Source organism: Tinamus guttatus, unplaced genomic scaffold (genome assembly GCF_059628265.1).
Source record: "Tinamus guttatus ecotype Peru unplaced genomic scaffold, ASM5962826v1 Tinamus_guttatus_pri_ptg000249l, whole genome shotgun sequence".
Taxonomy (NCBI): domain Eukaryota; kingdom Metazoa; phylum Chordata; class Aves; order Tinamiformes; family Tinamidae; genus Tinamus; species Tinamus guttatus.
Genome location: NW_028288783.1, coordinates 2,528,747 through 2,545,574, shown reverse-complemented (window position 1 = coordinate 2,545,574; position 16,828 = coordinate 2,528,747). Strand labels below are relative to the sequence as shown.

The following is a 16,828-nucleotide window of genomic DNA, read 5'->3' as shown; positions in this document are numbered from 1 at the left end:
CTTAGGAGAAAAGGTTGTTTCCAAATCAGTTGCTAATGTCGTTGTTGGACAAAGAATTTGCTCTGTAGTAAATTGTGAAGAAGGGTGTTTTCATCAGAAATGAGAGGAATAAAAAAAAAGAGCAGAAAAAAGGGGGGTGATGGTGGAGTAAATCTTCATTTGAGATAAAGTGGAAGTGTGCTACTTGAGTTGCTGCTCTGTGATCTTTTTTTTTTCTCCTTTCTAAAATCTCTTTAGCACAGACTCAAAACAACCAAGAAATTCTGATCTCTACAGTGTTCTCTAGGCTTGTGATTTAAAGCCAGTGGGCCTGCATGTTTCTCTTGGCAAAATATTGTTGCCTAAACAACTGCTCACTTCCATCACTACAGTTTCCTCAGGAATCCTTAGAGATTGTTTAAAATAGAAGTTGGGGGTGGGAAGCATCTAAAGCATTTGTTGCAACTCCTGTGAAGTAAAATATATCATTTTTTTAGGCAACTCGAATTTCTTAAATCTAGATTTTCATGGTCAAAATCCTAGACGTTGGTTTCATTAACTTTCGAGGTTATGACTCTTGTAAGGGTCAGTTTGAGGAAAGTTAAATGTCACTTACTTGGTGGCTGGTTTCCCTCCCCCTCAATATTTTGCTATGTGCACATTCCACTTGTGGTGCTAGATGAGGAAATACTGTCCTATGGGAAATAGTAGAAAGTTAAGCACTGGTATCACAGCTTAATTTTTGACTTCGAATTAAGTAAACCTAGCTAATACACAGTATTTTCTTAAAAAAAAAAAAAAAAAAAAAAAAAAAAAAGTTAAGCTTAAGAGTGATGAGAACTCTCTGGATATAATGGTCCTCTCTAGTCAACATGTAATTATTTGATCAGGCAGAACAGGTTTGGCAGAACGAACAGCCTACTGCTTTGCTTGCTCTACTTTAATGTGAAATTATTGAGCTCGATCCAAGTGGCTCACAGGTCAGCAAGTTGTTTGCAAGATACTCTGTTAAAAAGAGGTCCTTACGCTTGCATTTTTTCCCTACTAAATTGTATCACTGCTGTCTAATCTGAAGAGTTTGAGCGGTGTGATCAGCCCGGCGGTATTTTCCCTGGGAGCGTTGTGGTTCCCTTGCCTTCCCCCTCGTGCGTGCCCCAGGCAGCAGTAGGGACCCGGTGATGAGCTCGCAGTGTTTCTCCCCGGGGGAAGGCCGTGATGAGCTCGCAGTGTTTCTCCCCAGGGGGAAGGCCGTTAGACAGCGCTCCCAGCAAGCACCCCCGCCGCCTGCCCGTCCAGACTGAGGCGCAAATAAGAAATAGGCTCGAAGAGTGAGAGGCAGTCTGGATTTTAGCGCTTATTAACTTTAGCATAAATAATGCTTTTTTAGTGGTCCCAAAATAAGCAGCGTTTAAAGCATAAAAATCTATGTTCTCTTTGTGATACGTTTTATAACTATAGCTGCTAAAATGCAGTTAAATGCTTGAACCGCAGCATCACTGCCATCAGCATTTTAGAAATTGCTAAGCAAAGCATAAGCAAATTAACATGAAGGCTGGGAAGCAGCTGTTTTTTTGCCCCCCCCCCTTCTTTTCTCTCTTTTTTCTTAAGAAGGCATTACACAAAACAGCGTTCAGTTGCTGTGTGAACTAAAACTCTCTTCTAGGCTAACGCAGCACGTAGGTTTTCCTATGCCCTAAGGTAAATAGCCCTTAGATAAACGCCTCTCTAAGGCAGGCGCTCCCCGAAAGCGAGGAGGTAACTCCAGTGCCGGTAGCGCGGCAGGGACCAGCGCCATTTGTGAGCTCGAGCTCTTCATCCCCCCGGGACGCAGCAGCGCCCAACGGCCGCCATGACGGGAGCGCGCGCCCGGCCGCCTCCGCCCTGTGCCTTTAAGGACCGGCCGCGCCGCGTCACGTGGGCGGGCGGGGTAAACAGGAAGCGGCGGGCGCGCTTGCTGGAGGCCGTTGGTGGCGGTTAGTGGCGGTTGGTCGCGCGCTGTCGCCGCCATGAGCCGTGAGGCGCCGCCGGAGGAAGAGGCGCTGGGAGGAGAAGAAGGAGGAGAGCGGCAGGCCGAGGGCGGCTGCTACCTGGCGCTGTGCGCGCGGCCGGTGCACTTTGAGAAGGCCAACCCTGTGAACTGCGTCTTCTTCGATGAGGCCAACAAGCAGGTGGGCGCCGCGGGGAGGGCGCCTCGCTCGGGCCGCCTTGTGCGGGGGCGGGAGGGAGCGGGGCTCGGCGCCGGGAGCGGCGGCCTCCGCGCGTGTCCCAAGCGTCCGTTCCGCGCCCTGCCTTTCTCCTTCCCTCTCCTCGATGTACCAAGGCTTGGGGTACTCACTTATTTATTTTTTTATTTTTATTTTTTTTCTCCATTGCTGTTGAGGTTCCTCTGCTCGGGGTTCCACCTGTGTGGGCTGCCCCAACCTTGGAGCATCCGTTCTCGCCACATGGCCGTGGTTAGCTCTCTAGCTGTCCTTTGGCAAGCAAAGATGATTTTTGTCTCAATTTCTATAAGGGTACATTTATTTTATTGATTTCATCTGCAGTGTTGTTGTTGATACCTATCGCAAGGGCTTTCTGGAATTCTTCCAGAATGTGGCCCTTTTTTTTTTTTCTTTATTTTTTTTCTAGTCTGAATAGCCTGTAGCTTTACAGCTTTACTTGTGGCTCAAACCTGAATGGATGCTTTTATTTTCTTTGCTTCTTTGCTTCTTTCCCAGTCATTTCTTATGAGCTTCTTTCTTAATATCTACATCCCTGTAAACTCCCGAACAGTTGACTGGGGGTACCTACAAGCTCTGCAATTGAATATCATGGTGTTCAGTTAGACAGCAGAAAGAATTCCCATCTATTTTTTGTAATCATTCTGCAGCTGAAGCATCCACAGAATTGAAATGTTCAGGCAAGCTATGGAAAAAATCAGTGTCGTGTTGGGGGATGTGTCTAGGAAGTGTTTCTTGCTCTCTGTTCTGAATCAGTAGTGTTTCTCCTCTTCATAACCCCTAATCCTTTACTCGTGTTTTGAGGGACAGTTGAAATATGACAGCTTGTCTGGAGACACTGTGTTTAATTGTGGGTGAGATTTAAAACTGAATGTTAAGAGCTCATTTAAAACAAGCATTTTCCAATTGTAATTATTCCTTTTTTTTTTCTACCTTAAACTTTCTTTTTTAATCATTTGTGGCCAGCATTTCAGTAACTGCCACACAAACAGTCTTCTGAGACATCTGTCCTTGCTACCTTCTCATCTCCTTTATTGGTTTTGGTTCATTCCATGATAACTGGCTAAATAACTAACTTAAAAAGTTTAAATAAAAGTTTGAGACAGCATTGTCTTCATTATTCTGTCTACGAGCAGTATATGAAATGTTTAAATTCAATATTTTATCATTCTAGTGGGGCTGTAGTCTTACTTATGGTGCGTAGCCTTGAAAACCTGTGCTCCTGTGTGAGCATGCTGCTCTAGTAGCATGGCTAATGCTACACAATAATATACCTATTAGTCCGAGATGTGATTTGTGTTAATGCCTCTACAGACATAATTATGATTATAATGAATGTGTCTAGCCTTTTTATTATTATTATTACTCTTTTTCTCAGAGAGTTTGTAGAAGCTCTTTTTTTCTTTTTCTTTTTCTTTTTTGTTTAAATGTAAGCTTATTCCAGTTCAACAAGCAATATTACTCTAACAGGTTTTATGCAGCTGTATGTGCAGTTATACTATGGTTGTAAATGTAAGTAAGTGTATTCACGAGTAGTGTTAATATTCTCCATAAGGAGAGGTAAAGCTGTCTATTAATAATTATTAAACTGTTCCTGCCTGATAACAGGCTTGGACAAGATCCAACCTTTGGGGCAGTACGGTGTGCCTTTCCTTTTCCTACCCACCTAACTAGTGGGTATGATTATTTTAAACCAGGACAGGATATTTTTACTAATACCTGACTTGAGGGAAATATGAATATAATCCCCCAAAACTAAGCTCATACTTTTTTTTTTTTTTTCTTACTTTTAACTTGCCCAGTAACTTAGAATTTGCCTACCAGATCTTTTCAGAGATTGATTATGAGTATGATAGATGGTTGCTTCCAGAGTTTGTTAGGACTGAAAATTTCTCTTAAGAATCTGCTTATGATAGGGCATGTAAAAATAGGTGTATTTGCTGAAAAGTTAACTGGTATAAAAGATATATTTTAAGTTCTATGTGCTAATATGAGAATGGCTTTTTCTTTTCTTTTTTTTTTTTTTTTTACATTAGAATTTAATTTTTGAGGTACTGTGTGCTATTTCCTTCCTTTGATGTTGTTCTATGGGAAGCATTAGGTTATTTCCTGCATAGATCAGTGACAAGTAATCCTGGAGCTTCAGAGGAAGGAATCGAATGCAGTGATTCTTAGTGCGAATTCACAGATCTTTGTAAGAATCGTGTCCAGTCAAAAAAAATGTGGCCTATAGGGGAAAGAGCTTATTGAGGCTATGATTTTGAGTAAGCTACAGTGCTCGTTAAATTGCTGTTACAGGTTTTCGCTGTTCGATCTGGTGGAGCTACCGGAGTTGTTGTTAAAGGTTTGGAGGATAAAAACCCCATCTCGTTCAGGTAAGGCATCTTCATCTTTGTTGCATGAGCACAGAACTCCTGGTCTTAGAATTATGTGGTGGTTAGTCCTGATATACTGCAACTCAGACAAAAAAAATTATAAATAATTGTCATCAGCTTTTGACTTTATTCTCAAAACGTCATCTTGCAGTTAACATGGCAGGCTCTGCCCTTGTGAATATGTAGTCTTCTGAAAGAAAATTAGGCCGTGGCTCGTTTATTTTTTATTTATTTTAACAGCAATATTTCATTAAAAACATGCTGTAAAGATGAGAGACTAGGGCAGGTACAAATTTCCTGGAAGAAAAGGAGCTGCTTTGGGGATGTCACAGGCTTATCCCAGGCTTGCTGAATAGCCCTGAGAATGCACACTTGGACACTTGCAGCCTTCTAATTCTACATCATAAGCAAACAAAGCTGAGCATTTTTAGTGACTATAGGTGCTAATTTACATTGCCTGGACTTGGTAATACTTCTGTAATGAATATGTGCAGTACCTCCTGCACAGTGAACTGCTTTTATCTTTCAGCATGAATTTTGGGTCCTGAACACAATTTAAGAGAGCTGCTAGACAAGTTCAAGAGCATTTGTCTTAACTCTGCAACAAACTTATCTTAGACATTATTTCCTCAGTATTTTCTTTCTTGTACAGGATGGAAGATAAAGGGGAAGTGAAATGCATCAAGTTTTCCTTGGGAAACAAGATACTAGCAGTCCAGAGGACTTTGAAGAATGTGGTAAGAAAGCTGTACTCTTCAGGTCGGGAATAGGAGCTAGAGCTCTAGTAGTGCTTGATGCCAGAGTGGAAGCTTCTGAGGTAGCTATGGCAAATACAGCTTTTGTAGAAATTCCTCTATCTCGGGTCACCTGGAACAGCCAGCTGTGAGCATTATTGTTTGCTAATATCACTAATTTAAAACAATATCCAAACCAGAAAAGCTAATGTCTCTAAAGCCCTCTCTGGAAGGGGAAGGAGATAATAGTGTAATTTATCAAACTATTTATGAGATAGATAAGTTTATAATCTCCTTTATCTTTTCTGTAGTATTACTTGCTTCATAATTGGTAACGTACTACATGTGCCTTGTTTCAGGATTTTTTGAATTTTATTCCAGACAGCCCTCAGCTAGAATATACACAGGAATGTAAGGTATGTTAAATCAGCGTCCAAAGTTTACATGCTTAAGTGAGGCTAGTTATCCTGATTGCTTCTACTCTACGAGAGAACTAATTGAGATAATGGCTATTGTGATATAAAAGCCTACTGTGAAATAAATGATATATGTAGTCACTCCTATCTACCTGAACGAGATTAATGGCCAAGTGTTAACGACATCCAGAAAATCATCCTGGTCTGAGTCACTTTAATCCTTTCCTAGAAAGGACTGGAAATGCTGTGGAGGAAACAAATGTCAAGATTGGAGGAGAAGAAACTAAGTTCTGTTTCTGTAAAAACAGTGTACAGTGATTTTACTAGGATGACATATGACAATTTGGATTTTGTACCCTAATCTAAGTGATAGTAAGCTGTTACTAGTTTGCATTATATTTTTATTATTTTGGACCAACCTTATTAAATATCATTGCATTTATTTGGAACTTTCAAACCTATAACTAAGAGTTACAGTTCAGGGCAATGCAGTTTTATTTTTAAACTTATGACTTCCCAAGATTCCTTTATTTCTACTGACTGTGTTTCATTGCATCATGTGTGATTATCTTTCTGAGTACACGATCCTTGCAGAGCCTTCCTGGTAGTGCTGTGAGTGAAGTCACGGGAAGTATTTCCACTTAGTCCTTCGTTTCTGGCAACAGAAGGAAAAGGCTTTTCATACCAGGATTTGGTTGACTTAGTAATACAGTTTGAGCCAAAAGACACCGAAAGATACTTGATGGCTTTTGGTGGGAGAAGAAAAACTCACTAGATAATAAATGGAAATTTCTCATATCACCAAAAACACTGGTCATGTCGTAGTTTTATGCACACGTGCTTTTAGGAGTCGTCTTTAAAAACAGCTAACGCATGTTCTGTGTCTAACTGCAGAAAGCAACAACTTCAGTGGTTGGTTAACTGAATTATCTTTGATCTCTCATTTAATTATACTAGCTTATCTGAATACTTGATTTAACCAAGTAAAAGAGTGTCTGTTTGCTTCTATGTTGAAAGACCAAGAACGCCAATATTCTAGGATTCTGCTGGACAAGTTCTACAGAAATAGTCTTCATCACAGATCAAGGAATTGAATTCTACCAGGTAGTTCAAGTAATTCTTGTAACACAGAAACGTTTGGAGATTTGGATGTCTGTAGCTTGTATTTTTGAGCTCCTATTTTCTAGCCTTCAGATTTAGAAAATGAACTGTTAAAGAGACAGAATGATTGTTTTGTATGAAGAATGTTGTGTGGAAATTAACATTGAAATCTAATGTGAAATATTTCAAGAGAGGGTAGTTTGCAACAAGTGTTGATAGAATAAAATAGTATAAGATAATGGTATCATTCTGCAAATTAATAACCTCTTCATGTGTTGATGCCACTGTCTGAGTTCCTTGCTCTTATTTTAATTACCTTTGAATGTGTTTTTGGAGAAGTCTAAGGGCTAAGGGATAGCCCTTTCTGATGATGATGGTGAGGGATATTATAAGCTCTGTGCATAGTTGCATACAAGTGATCATGGAACGATGCCACAGTGTTTCATTTAATTACTGTTACTAATAACTGATACTAAATTATGATTAAAAATGAAGCATTATTTCTTGATGATTTGGGAGAGCAGGGAGTGGAAGATACTTGGCAGCTAAAAAGGTTACATTTTAATGAACATCATCCCTGCAAGGAAGAGGAATGAATAAATGAATTAAATTACTGAAGCTTTTTAAGATCATACATAAACTGATTCTCTTCATTTTAATTTTTATTAAAAAAATAATAAATGGAGAGTGGGGAAGGCAACAAAGTTATTGCAGAAATTATAGAATATAAGTGATTGCCTAAACTCTAGGTATTTTCTCCATTTATACCCGGATGTTGTACCTAGACAAGGGAAGAGGCATCACCTTTGAGCTCCTCAGAATCTGAAAAGGATCTAATGTGCAGTTAGACACATTTGTGTGTGTCCTGTTGCAGACCTGATGGGAATGTAATTGTTTAAATCCTGGTTCCAGGTATTACCAGAGAAACGAAGTTTAAAACTTCTGAAAAATCAGAGTATTAATGTTAACTGGTATATGTACTGCCCGGAGAGCTCTGTTATTCTTCTGTCCACCACTGTCCTCGGCAATGTCCTGCAGCCCTTCTATTTCAAGGTAAAGGGATAGGTTCTGAACTTTGTGTACTATGTTTTTGGCTACTTCTTCGCTTGAATATTGTGTTCCTTCCCCTAGAGTTCTTTGAAGAGGTGCATGTATTTACATGCATGCATGAGCAAAAGACAAAGCGAAAACCTGGAAGTTAATTCCTAGGAGAGTAACTCCCCTTTCTTTCTGGTAGCTTCAGAAAGAAGTGCATCTAGCTGCAGCAGGACAGGGGGCTTTGAGAAAGGAGTAGGGGCAATTCCTGTGCCGGTACTTGCCAAATTAAGCCTCTCAAGAGACACATCTGCATTTAAGAGAGCATATGTATGTATGTATGTTTCTTCTATTTCCCGTATGGGCATTTGCATTAAGGATCTTTCCTTGTGATTGTACCTTCCAAATGGAAATGGATAAATTTGAAAATGAACAAACGAAAAAAGGTGGCACATCAGAAATGGCAATTGTCCCCGTAATGAGAGAACTTAGTTTACAATATTTGTTTCTCTTGATGTTCTTCTCTGTGGACAGCATTTAAAGTTAGAGGGAAAATATGTGTTTTTTTTTTTTTTTTTTTTTTTTTTGGCTTGAGAAAAACTGCAGTAAAAAACAGAATCTATTTTTAAGTTAGTCATACAGTAAAATGGTTTAAAAACTGAGGAACTAAACTACAGCACTTATCAAAAAAATTAAAGTTTCCTCACAGTGCTCCAAGAGAAGATAATTCTTTTAATTAAACTCGATTAAATAGGTTTCCTGGCTTGAGATGATATGGACTGAGGGATCTTGACATGATGCTCTCTGCACAGGTGACTGGGTGGAACTTGCTAGATTGTCACTGTTTTCCTTGCAGGGACCCAGGTTGTGCTCCCGCCTTCTTAGTGCTTGATTTCAGTTTGCAGCCAGTAGGTGACAGATAATCTTTATCCTGTATTTAGGAGGTAATTTTTAAAGACTTCCTGAGGTAGATAGTCGCCATAACAAAATAATCTTTATAAATATAGTTTCTGTAGTGTTCATACCTTACGATCAAGAATAATTTAACGAGAAGGGTAGGTGAGCCTCTGTAGAAGCTTTAGGGTTTTGGCACTTAAGGAAATTTGTGTAAATATAAATTCTGTGGGGGGAAAGAGGAGAGAAGAAACCTTAGGAAGGAGCAGGGGTGTTCTCTGAGTATAAGGCAGATACTGGAGTTAGCAGGAATAAAAGACTGACTGGTAGGAGGTGTTGATGTTCCTCCTTCCCAGTAAGAGGGGGAAGATGTTTCAATGGCATCAAGGAAACTGGAGAACTGGCAGAAATCTTCTGGCAAACTGTAAATGGGATTTGTGAACAGTTTTGTATTGATTTGTTTGTTCGTTTGTTTAGCCAAAGTTACTGCAGTAGAATCTTATAAAGCTGCTAAATTTACAGCACCATAACTACTGCTTTTTGGAACTGTGATCCTAAACATGTATCAATTTTTATTTATTTATTTTTTTAATACCACTATTCTTCACCTCAGGGCAAGGCTGTTGATAAAGCATATGTCTAAAGGTTAGTCAAGACTTTTCTGTCTCAAGTCTTGACATTAATTTTTGTTGTTATTGCTCTTTTTTTTTCTTTGCTGCTACCATGTAACAGAGTGGAACGATGTCAAAGCTCTCCAAATTTGAGATCGAGTTACCTGCAGCACCCAAGTCCTCCAAGCTCAGCCTCTCTGAGAGAGACATCGCGCTGGCTACGATGTACGTGCCTCTGCCTGACCAAGCCTTCCCTCCCTGGGCACAGCAGGGCAGCCTGGGGATGCTGAGAAAGGCTGAGAACAGTAACCATGTCGTGAGGCTCTGGTGTTGAGCAGGAGTCTGCCCCAAAGGGCCTTGGTCACCGCTTGAGCAAAGAGCCTGAAGGAGCCTCAGAGTGGGCGGAGGGTGATGGAGCTAACAGAGGAGCTATTTTTTTTCTTCCAGCTTAATCTTTATGAATGCTTCATCTTTAAGTTGATGCCCTGGTAGGGGTGCTCCTAAATGTGTAACTTGCATGAGCAGAGGCTATGTGGTTTATATGATTTATCAAGCAGTATTGCAGTTTTCTGCTTTAATTGGTCACCTGACCCAGTTATCTGGCCTCTGAGGATCAGGCGTATGGCTGGGGGTGATTAGTAGAATAAGACAATAATTCTGTGTTGCAGAAAGGAGATCCAAGTCTCATATCCTTCCTAGCTCTTTATGTGAAAGTAATGCCATAATCCTGTTCTCTCATTAGATATGGGCAGCTTTATGTGCTCTACTTGAGGCATCACTCGAGGACTTCCAATAGCACAGGAGCAGAAGTAGTTCTCTATCACTTACCCAGGTAAGAGCACGGGGAGGAATAGAAGTGGTGCAAGGCTTGGATGTTTCTGCTTTAACTAGGCTTACTGACTAGTTCTTCTCATCTCTAATTATTTCTATAGGGAAGGCTCCTGTAAGAAGACCCATATTTTAAAGCTGAACAGAACAGGAAAGTTTGCACTAAATGTTGTGGATAACTTGGTGGTAGTACATCATCAGGACACTGAGGTCTGATTTATATTTTCTTATGCCATAACTTTTAAAAGTTATAGGCAGATCTTAACTGGGTCTGTTAGCCCTGGAAAATTCTGTTGCAGGTGCTTAGTTTTATTAATAAATAAATAAATAAATCCATAGTAGCTGCAGGAACAAAATGTAAAATAAAAAGCACAGAACATAGAGGAAGAAATTAAAAGGCCTAAGCTTATGCTGTTGGCCTAAACTTAATTAGGGTGCTTTCCCACTACCTGCTTTTTTCTTTTTTAATCCTTTTACTTTGTTAGTTCTCTATGATAATCCTGCTGTGTAGTCTTTTAAGGCATGTACAAAAAGGCAGCTATATTGGATACTAAATTGCAAGTGCTGGGAACTGCTCAGAAACAAGCATTTGAGTGATTTGAGTTCTCTTTAAAGATCCAGACCTGCTGAAACTTCTAGGAACTAAAATGAGCATATGCATAAGGGAGCCTATGTGAGACATGCTTGGCTGCAGTCTCAGCAGTTGGAAAGCTAGAAGTGATACTTGCAACTTAAAATGCAGAAAGGCTTTTGTGTTTTGGAAGCTCTCCAGCAGGAGATAACTGAGCGCTGGATTAGCATATCTCACAGGGGTGATCAGTTAATGTTTCACACCAAGAGCTCTGGGTTAGATTCCTACATGTAGAAGGGTTCTGCAGCATTTGGATCAGGATATAAGCACGGATGTATAGACAAACCAGACATTACTGTTATCTATCCTATTCAGTCTAGCAGTCTTGTTTCATTAGCATCAAAATTGAAGTGACTTTCCACTCTTTAAAGGCTCTTACAAGTGTTAGTGAGCAGAGTTTAACAAAACAGAGTGTGGAAATAATGGTATTGTAGGAGGCTGCACTATTTTCCTCCTCTGTCCTCGCATCCATAAATTAAGCAGGGAATCCAGCCCGACTTAATGGAGAGTACAAGATAAAATGTGAAAAATAACCTTTATACCTGTAAATGGGTGCTAATTCACATCTGTGATACTGAGGAAAAGTTTCTCTTTTCCATTTCAGACTTCAGTTATATTTGACATCAAGCTAAAAGGAGAATTTGATGGGACTACCACCATCCATCAGTTTGTGCTTCCGCCTCGGTCAATACAGCCCTATCAGATACCTGTGGCAGGTAGAACTGCAGCCTAACAACCTTTGTGTTCCTGACTTCCAGAGCTGGTCTGCAGGAGTCTGCTTATAGACTTTCTCTTCTTGCCTATTTAAGAAAGGGAGGAAAGAAGATACCAGAGAATTGCACCCAAGTTCTTGTCCCAGATTTATGCCGAGTACAAAAAGGAGTTGCTCTTCAAGACATGTATTTCCCTTAGTACCCTGAAGCATTACAGGGAAGATCTTTCACAATTTTACAGCCTTAGACTCTTATTTTTTTTTAAGTTTGCCACAGCTATAAAAGCTACTGTGGCATGAACTGCATTCAAAAGCATTTCCTGCTGCTTAGGCCCACATTACCTTCCTGAGTTGCACATGAGTATCTGGCACACTTTGCTAGAGGAGTAACAGATATGTGTGCTGTGCAAGTTACCCTCAAGCTCCGAGCATCTAGAAATCCCCTGATCACGGCCCCACTAGCACCTAGGAAACGGGTGGCCTTGCAGTAAAAGAGACCCTTCAAGAGGAAGTGACTGCACAGTAGGTCTTAACATCCCTGTGCTGAAGTCGCTAGTGGAAAAGGATAAGTCTGGGTGAAGGTTAGTGTTAATCTTGAGGGTATAGCAGGCCTTTTGCTTTCTGAGGAACTGAAATGATTGCATATAAATACAACAAGGAAACTTATGCATTTGAAATTGCAGTTTTAGAGAAGGAATACTTCAGCATGCATCATTTCACTTATGTTAAAAAGCACAGCCTACCATGGGTTGAAAGTTTACTTTGCTTCTCTCACTCAATTTTGTTTTGTGGTTTTTTTTTTTCCTCCTGGGCACTAGCACTGTGAGTGGGTGCAGCTTTCTGCCTACATGCTGTAAGGTTGCTAGACCTGTACTCCACACTTTGTGGTTTAGGCTGGTGGCTGATGCTTTCTTAGTGTGAAAGAGGTGACCCCAGTAGTGCTGTTCTTCACCTAATGTCTGTTTATCTGCAGGTCCAGCCTCGGTGACAAGTCAGTCTCCTGTTCCATGTAAACTCTGTATCCTTTAAATACTCTTAAGACTGAGAGCTTCTTGGAGCTTCCTCCTATGTACCACGGACCGAGAAGATAACTATGTTAGTCCTAACCCTTTATATCTTGAGCAGGTTGTACAGATGAACATTTTTAAGGGGAAAGAATTTGCTATCAAGAGGCGTTTCTGCCTGTGGAGTTGTTAAGAGGCAGTTCAACGCTACTGTACTCATTAGACTCAGGTGTGGATTTAGTGAGTGTGCATCATAACAGAAGTATGAGACAGCGAGGCTGGAGTCATATCCTCACAAGTACAAGAGGGCTGGGCCCAGAAATAAGGGTGGGAGGAACAGGCCCTTTCAGCAGGGTGAAGGGGTATGAAAGCAGTAGTGACAGCTTAGAATCAATGCGAAAAAAGGGTTTTAAGACTTTAACATTTAGATTCCTCCTCGTGGATTGTCTTTCAACCTGACATTATCATCAGTGCAAGTGAAGGTGAGTAGTAAGCGATTTAAGAATGCACTGTTCTCGGTGGGAGGTGCGGGCTCCTTTCCACCTTTAGCACACAAAGCAGCTTAAACTAGTGACTAAAGAGCTGTACTCAGGGAGATGATTAGTCTTGGTCCCAATAGAGGGTGACTGTATCATTACAGCTTTTGGGGGTAATTAGTACAGTTAAAAAGAATAGCATTAGGAAGGCAAAGAGAGCTCACTCACTATTCTTATAGGGAGAAGTCTGTCTCTAGCTTTTGCTACTCACATAAATTTGTTTACTGCTTTATTCCTTTAAATCAAGGCTACCTGTGGAATCTTCAGGTGAAGCTTGAGCCTGTAGTTAACCTTCTGCCTGATAAAGGAAGACTGATGGATTTCCTGCTCCAGAGGAAAGAATGCAAAATGGTCATCCTAGCTGTGTGCTCACAAAGTAAGGGGGGTTGGTTTTTTGTGCTTTACTAGGATTCAGTGCAAGTGAAATACTGCTTATTCACTCAGCACTTGTTCCTGTTAGCTGGAATTGAGATCCCAGATCACTTCAGAAGCTGGTTTGGTCTTGTGGAAGAACAGAAGCTGAGAATACTCTGACTTGTTCAGAATAGCACAGTCCAGCTTCCCTAGCTCTCTCTCCCTCCCCTCCCTTTAATTAAAAAGCCAGTGCCCTAGCTGAAAAGATGATTCTTTTAAAGCTTAAAGTTTAGAGTAGAGATCACATTCCAGAAAAGATAAGTTCAAAGCTACAGGTTGTATTGCTCTAGGAATTTATTTATAATTTTTTTTTTCTCCTCCTAAGTGCTCAGTGAGCCAAGAAGAGGATCACTGTCTGTGATTGCAACTGTTTTTGACAAACTGAATCATGAATACAAGAAGTACTTGGAAGCTGAGCAAAGTTATACTCTGGTAAACCCTACTAACTACAGGAGCTTACGGAGTTAGGGAACTTCCTCTAAGTTTCAGACTGCATCATGGTAAAAGCTAGAGAGCTGCTCCTTTCTTCCTAGGAAAGGTCAGACTTGCCCCATGACTAACTACTCCCTGGCAGTTGCAGCCCCCAGAGCTCTGCATGGTGCCAGAGGCCAACCCCCTTCCCTGAGGCCTCTCTTCAACCTTGTTCTGAGGCAGAGGCTTCTCCGCTGTGACCAGAGGCACATGCTAGCATGGGAGGAGGGCACAAGGAGGGAGTTCAACAAGCAACCCCATCCATAACTGTCCAAGAAGCTGTAGAGCAGTGACCATCTGCCACCACCTCAGTCCTGCTGCTGGAGCAAAGGGCAGAATTAGGCAGCTAAGCCAGCAGTCCAGCACTAGCTGCAGTAATACAGTCATATACTGTGTTTACACAGCTTTCTGCTGGTGTGAAGGTACAATCCTTAGCTACAGTGACTTTTAAAATCACTCTGCAAAGTCCATGTTCTATGAGGAAAGTACAGCTAGAATAAACTTCCCTCTTACTGAGCAGATCCACAGTGGTGGCCACATATAACTGTACTCCCTGCATAAGCAATACAAACCAGTCTCTGACTGCCACTGCATTAAACCTGTGCTGTTCAGCGCTAAGGGAGGCTTTTACTAATGCTGCCCTCTCATAGGTGGTAGAAGCAGGCCAGAGTAGAAGCAATCTGCTCCTGAAGCGCCCCGTCCGCACGCAGGCTGTCATCGACCAGTCTGACATGTACACCCATGTTCTGTCTGTGTTCACAGAGAAGAAGGTAAGTTCACTAAGGGCAGAGGTTGGCAGTAGCTTTAGCAGCTGATCATTCAGCCTAGCTTGCAGGAAGCATCATGCGTGGCAGGATTAGGGCCTGCCTTACTATCCTAACAGGTTGAACTTCCCCCTGTCTGGGAAGGCCCTGCAAGTTCCCTGTAACACTTTTTTCTTATGCAGGAAGCACCTCATAAGTTCACCATAGCAGTCCTCATGGAGTACATTCGCTCCCTTAACCAGTTCCAGATCGCTGTTCAGGTAAAGCACTTCTACTGGCATGAGATAGCAACTCTGTCCTCTCATTCAGTGAAATTACATGATAGCTTAGGCCAGGCTTGGTCCCTGAGTAAGAGCTTAGACCTGACACTACAACTTTAGAACCAACAGCACTTGATGCTAGGAAACCACCAACCTTCACATATGTAATGAAAAAATCTCAGCTTTATTTTTCTTTGCTTCAGGAGAGAAGACTAGCACAAGGAATAGTGTTTAAAAGTGCTAGTACCTTCTTTCTCTAAAAGAGGGTATAGCAAGACATACACTTAATGGTCTTCCTGCATTCACAGCACTACTTGTATGAGCTGGTCATCAAAACCCTGGTTCAGCACAACTTGTTCTACATGCTCCACCAGTTCCTGCAGTACCATGTTCTCAGCGACTCCAAGCCTTTGGTATGTAAAGGGAGCAGCTGCTTCAGTAAATGCCCGCTGAGGTGGTGAGTCCTCAAAATTTTAAGGGTGTTTCTACTTTTACCCTAGGCTTGTTTATTACTGTCTCTGGAAAGCATTTACCCTCCTGCCCATCAGCTTTCTCTGGACATGTTAAAAGTAAGCATTTCAGCCTGTAGTAACTCATGTCATGTGTTACCTGATCAAGCTAGAAGTGACTACCTAGAATCCTCCTTAGAATGGAGGTGCTTAGAGCTGTGATTCATTTCAGAGGCTTTCCACAGCAAATGATGAGATAGTAGAAGTTCTGTTGTCCAAGCACCAAGTTCTGGCTGCCCTGAGATTCATCAGAGGTATTGGAGGACACGACAGTATTTCAGCCCGCAAGTTCCTTGATGCAGCAAAACAGGCAGAAGATGACATGCTTTTCTACACTATATTCAGATTTTTTGAACAAAGAAATCAGCGATTACGAGGAAACCCAAGTTTCACACCAGGTGAGCAGTAAGCAGAGAATTTAGCCCTGATGATTCAGTTTGCACATGTGAGTTATGATCTTTCACTTCCACTCCAGGGGAGGGAGTATGGGGAAATAAAGGTAAGCCTAAAATGCATCACAAACTGTAAGCAGAGTTTCAGGGTCAGCTTCACTTATCCCATAGCATACAGCACCAAGAAATAAAGCTAGTTTAAGGGAAACACAGGAACTTGCAGCTTAGACTAACCTGCTGGGTTGCCTGCACTGCTTAGTTTAACAGAGCCATCACCTCCCATTGGTGCTTTCAGTGAAGCCAGGAATGGGGCTGAGGAAAACCTTTTGATGTCATTGTCTATAGAAATAGACATTCCAGAAAGACTAGGCTTACTCTTGATAACTCTCCTCCCTTAAACCCTCCAAGTAAACCATTTGCACCAGAAACAGGCCATAAGCAAGGTAGTCCCCAGGCTGAGTTCTGTGCAGTGTCGTTAAGTGTGGACTAGAGCCTTTGCATGGATGCAGGGCTGCTGGTTGGATGCAGTAACTGCCAGACAGCTGTTTTACCACAAGACCAGTCAGCCCAGGACTGCAGACACCTCAGGAGTCCATGCTTTAAACGAGAATTATTCAACTCCTCTGCTCCAAGGCATTAATGATGAAAATATCTGCATTAAAAAATGAAGCTACACCAGATGTTAATGCTCATGAACAGTTTTTCTTAATTTCAGTGCCAGTATTAACTTTTCTTTTGTCCTCTTAGGTGAGCACTGTGAAGAACATGTCACCTTCTTTAAACAGGTTTTTGGAGAACAAGCGCTCATGAAGCCCACAACTTTCTGAATACTCTTCCACTGAAATGTATAAACTTAATTTATTGCATTTGAGTAGATTTTGAACTACAAAATTGCTATTTTATAATAAAGTATATACAAGACATTTTGGCAAATAGTACTAAA

The 16,828-nt window shown here is 41.3% G+C and overlaps 1 protein-coding gene across 2 annotated transcripts; it reads left to right on the top strand.

Moving 5' to 3' along the window:
- Positions 1–1,940: 1,940 nt before the first annotated feature.
- On the top strand, positions 1,941–16,808 carry RMC1 (regulator of MON1-CCZ1). Of its 2 annotated transcripts, none has more exons than XM_088526677.1 (20): positions 1,941–2,147; positions 4,497–4,573; positions 5,226–5,310; positions 5,667–5,723; positions 6,741–6,827; positions 7,737–7,877; positions 9,486–9,589; positions 10,107–10,196; positions 10,297–10,402; positions 11,428–11,539; positions 12,509–12,553; positions 12,968–13,021; positions 13,323–13,451; positions 13,815–13,921; positions 14,611–14,730; positions 14,907–14,984; positions 15,293–15,397; positions 15,485–15,553; positions 15,648–15,891; positions 16,633–16,808. In XM_088526677.1, the coding sequence occupies exons 1-20, from the start codon at positions 1,986–1,988 to the stop codon at positions 16,710–16,712; spliced, it is 2,052 nt and encodes a 683-aa protein (XP_088382803.1). In that variant the 5' UTR covers positions 1,941–1,985; the 3' UTR covers positions 16,713–16,808. The 2 variants fall into 2 exon arrangements, with proteins under 2 accessions (XP_088382803.1, XP_088382804.1); XM_088526678.1 differs by having other exon boundaries at positions 1,942–2,147; positions 15,666–15,891.
- Positions 16,809–16,828: the final 20 nt, after the last annotated feature.

Bases quoted from the DNA above. Each gene is read 5' to 3' on its own strand.
- RMC1 (XM_088526677.1), top strand. From the start codon at position 1,986: ATGAGCCGTGAGGCGCCGCCGGAGGAAGAGGCGCTGGGAGGAGAAGAA. The intron at 14,731-14,906 runs GTAAGTTCACTA...TTTCTTATGCAG, and splicing joins CTGTGTTCACAGAGAAGAAG to GAAGCACCTCATAAGTTCAC. The intron at 14,985-15,292 runs GTAAAGCACTTC...CTGCATTCACAG, and splicing joins AGTTCCAGATCGCTGTTCAG to CACTACTTGTATGAGCTGGT.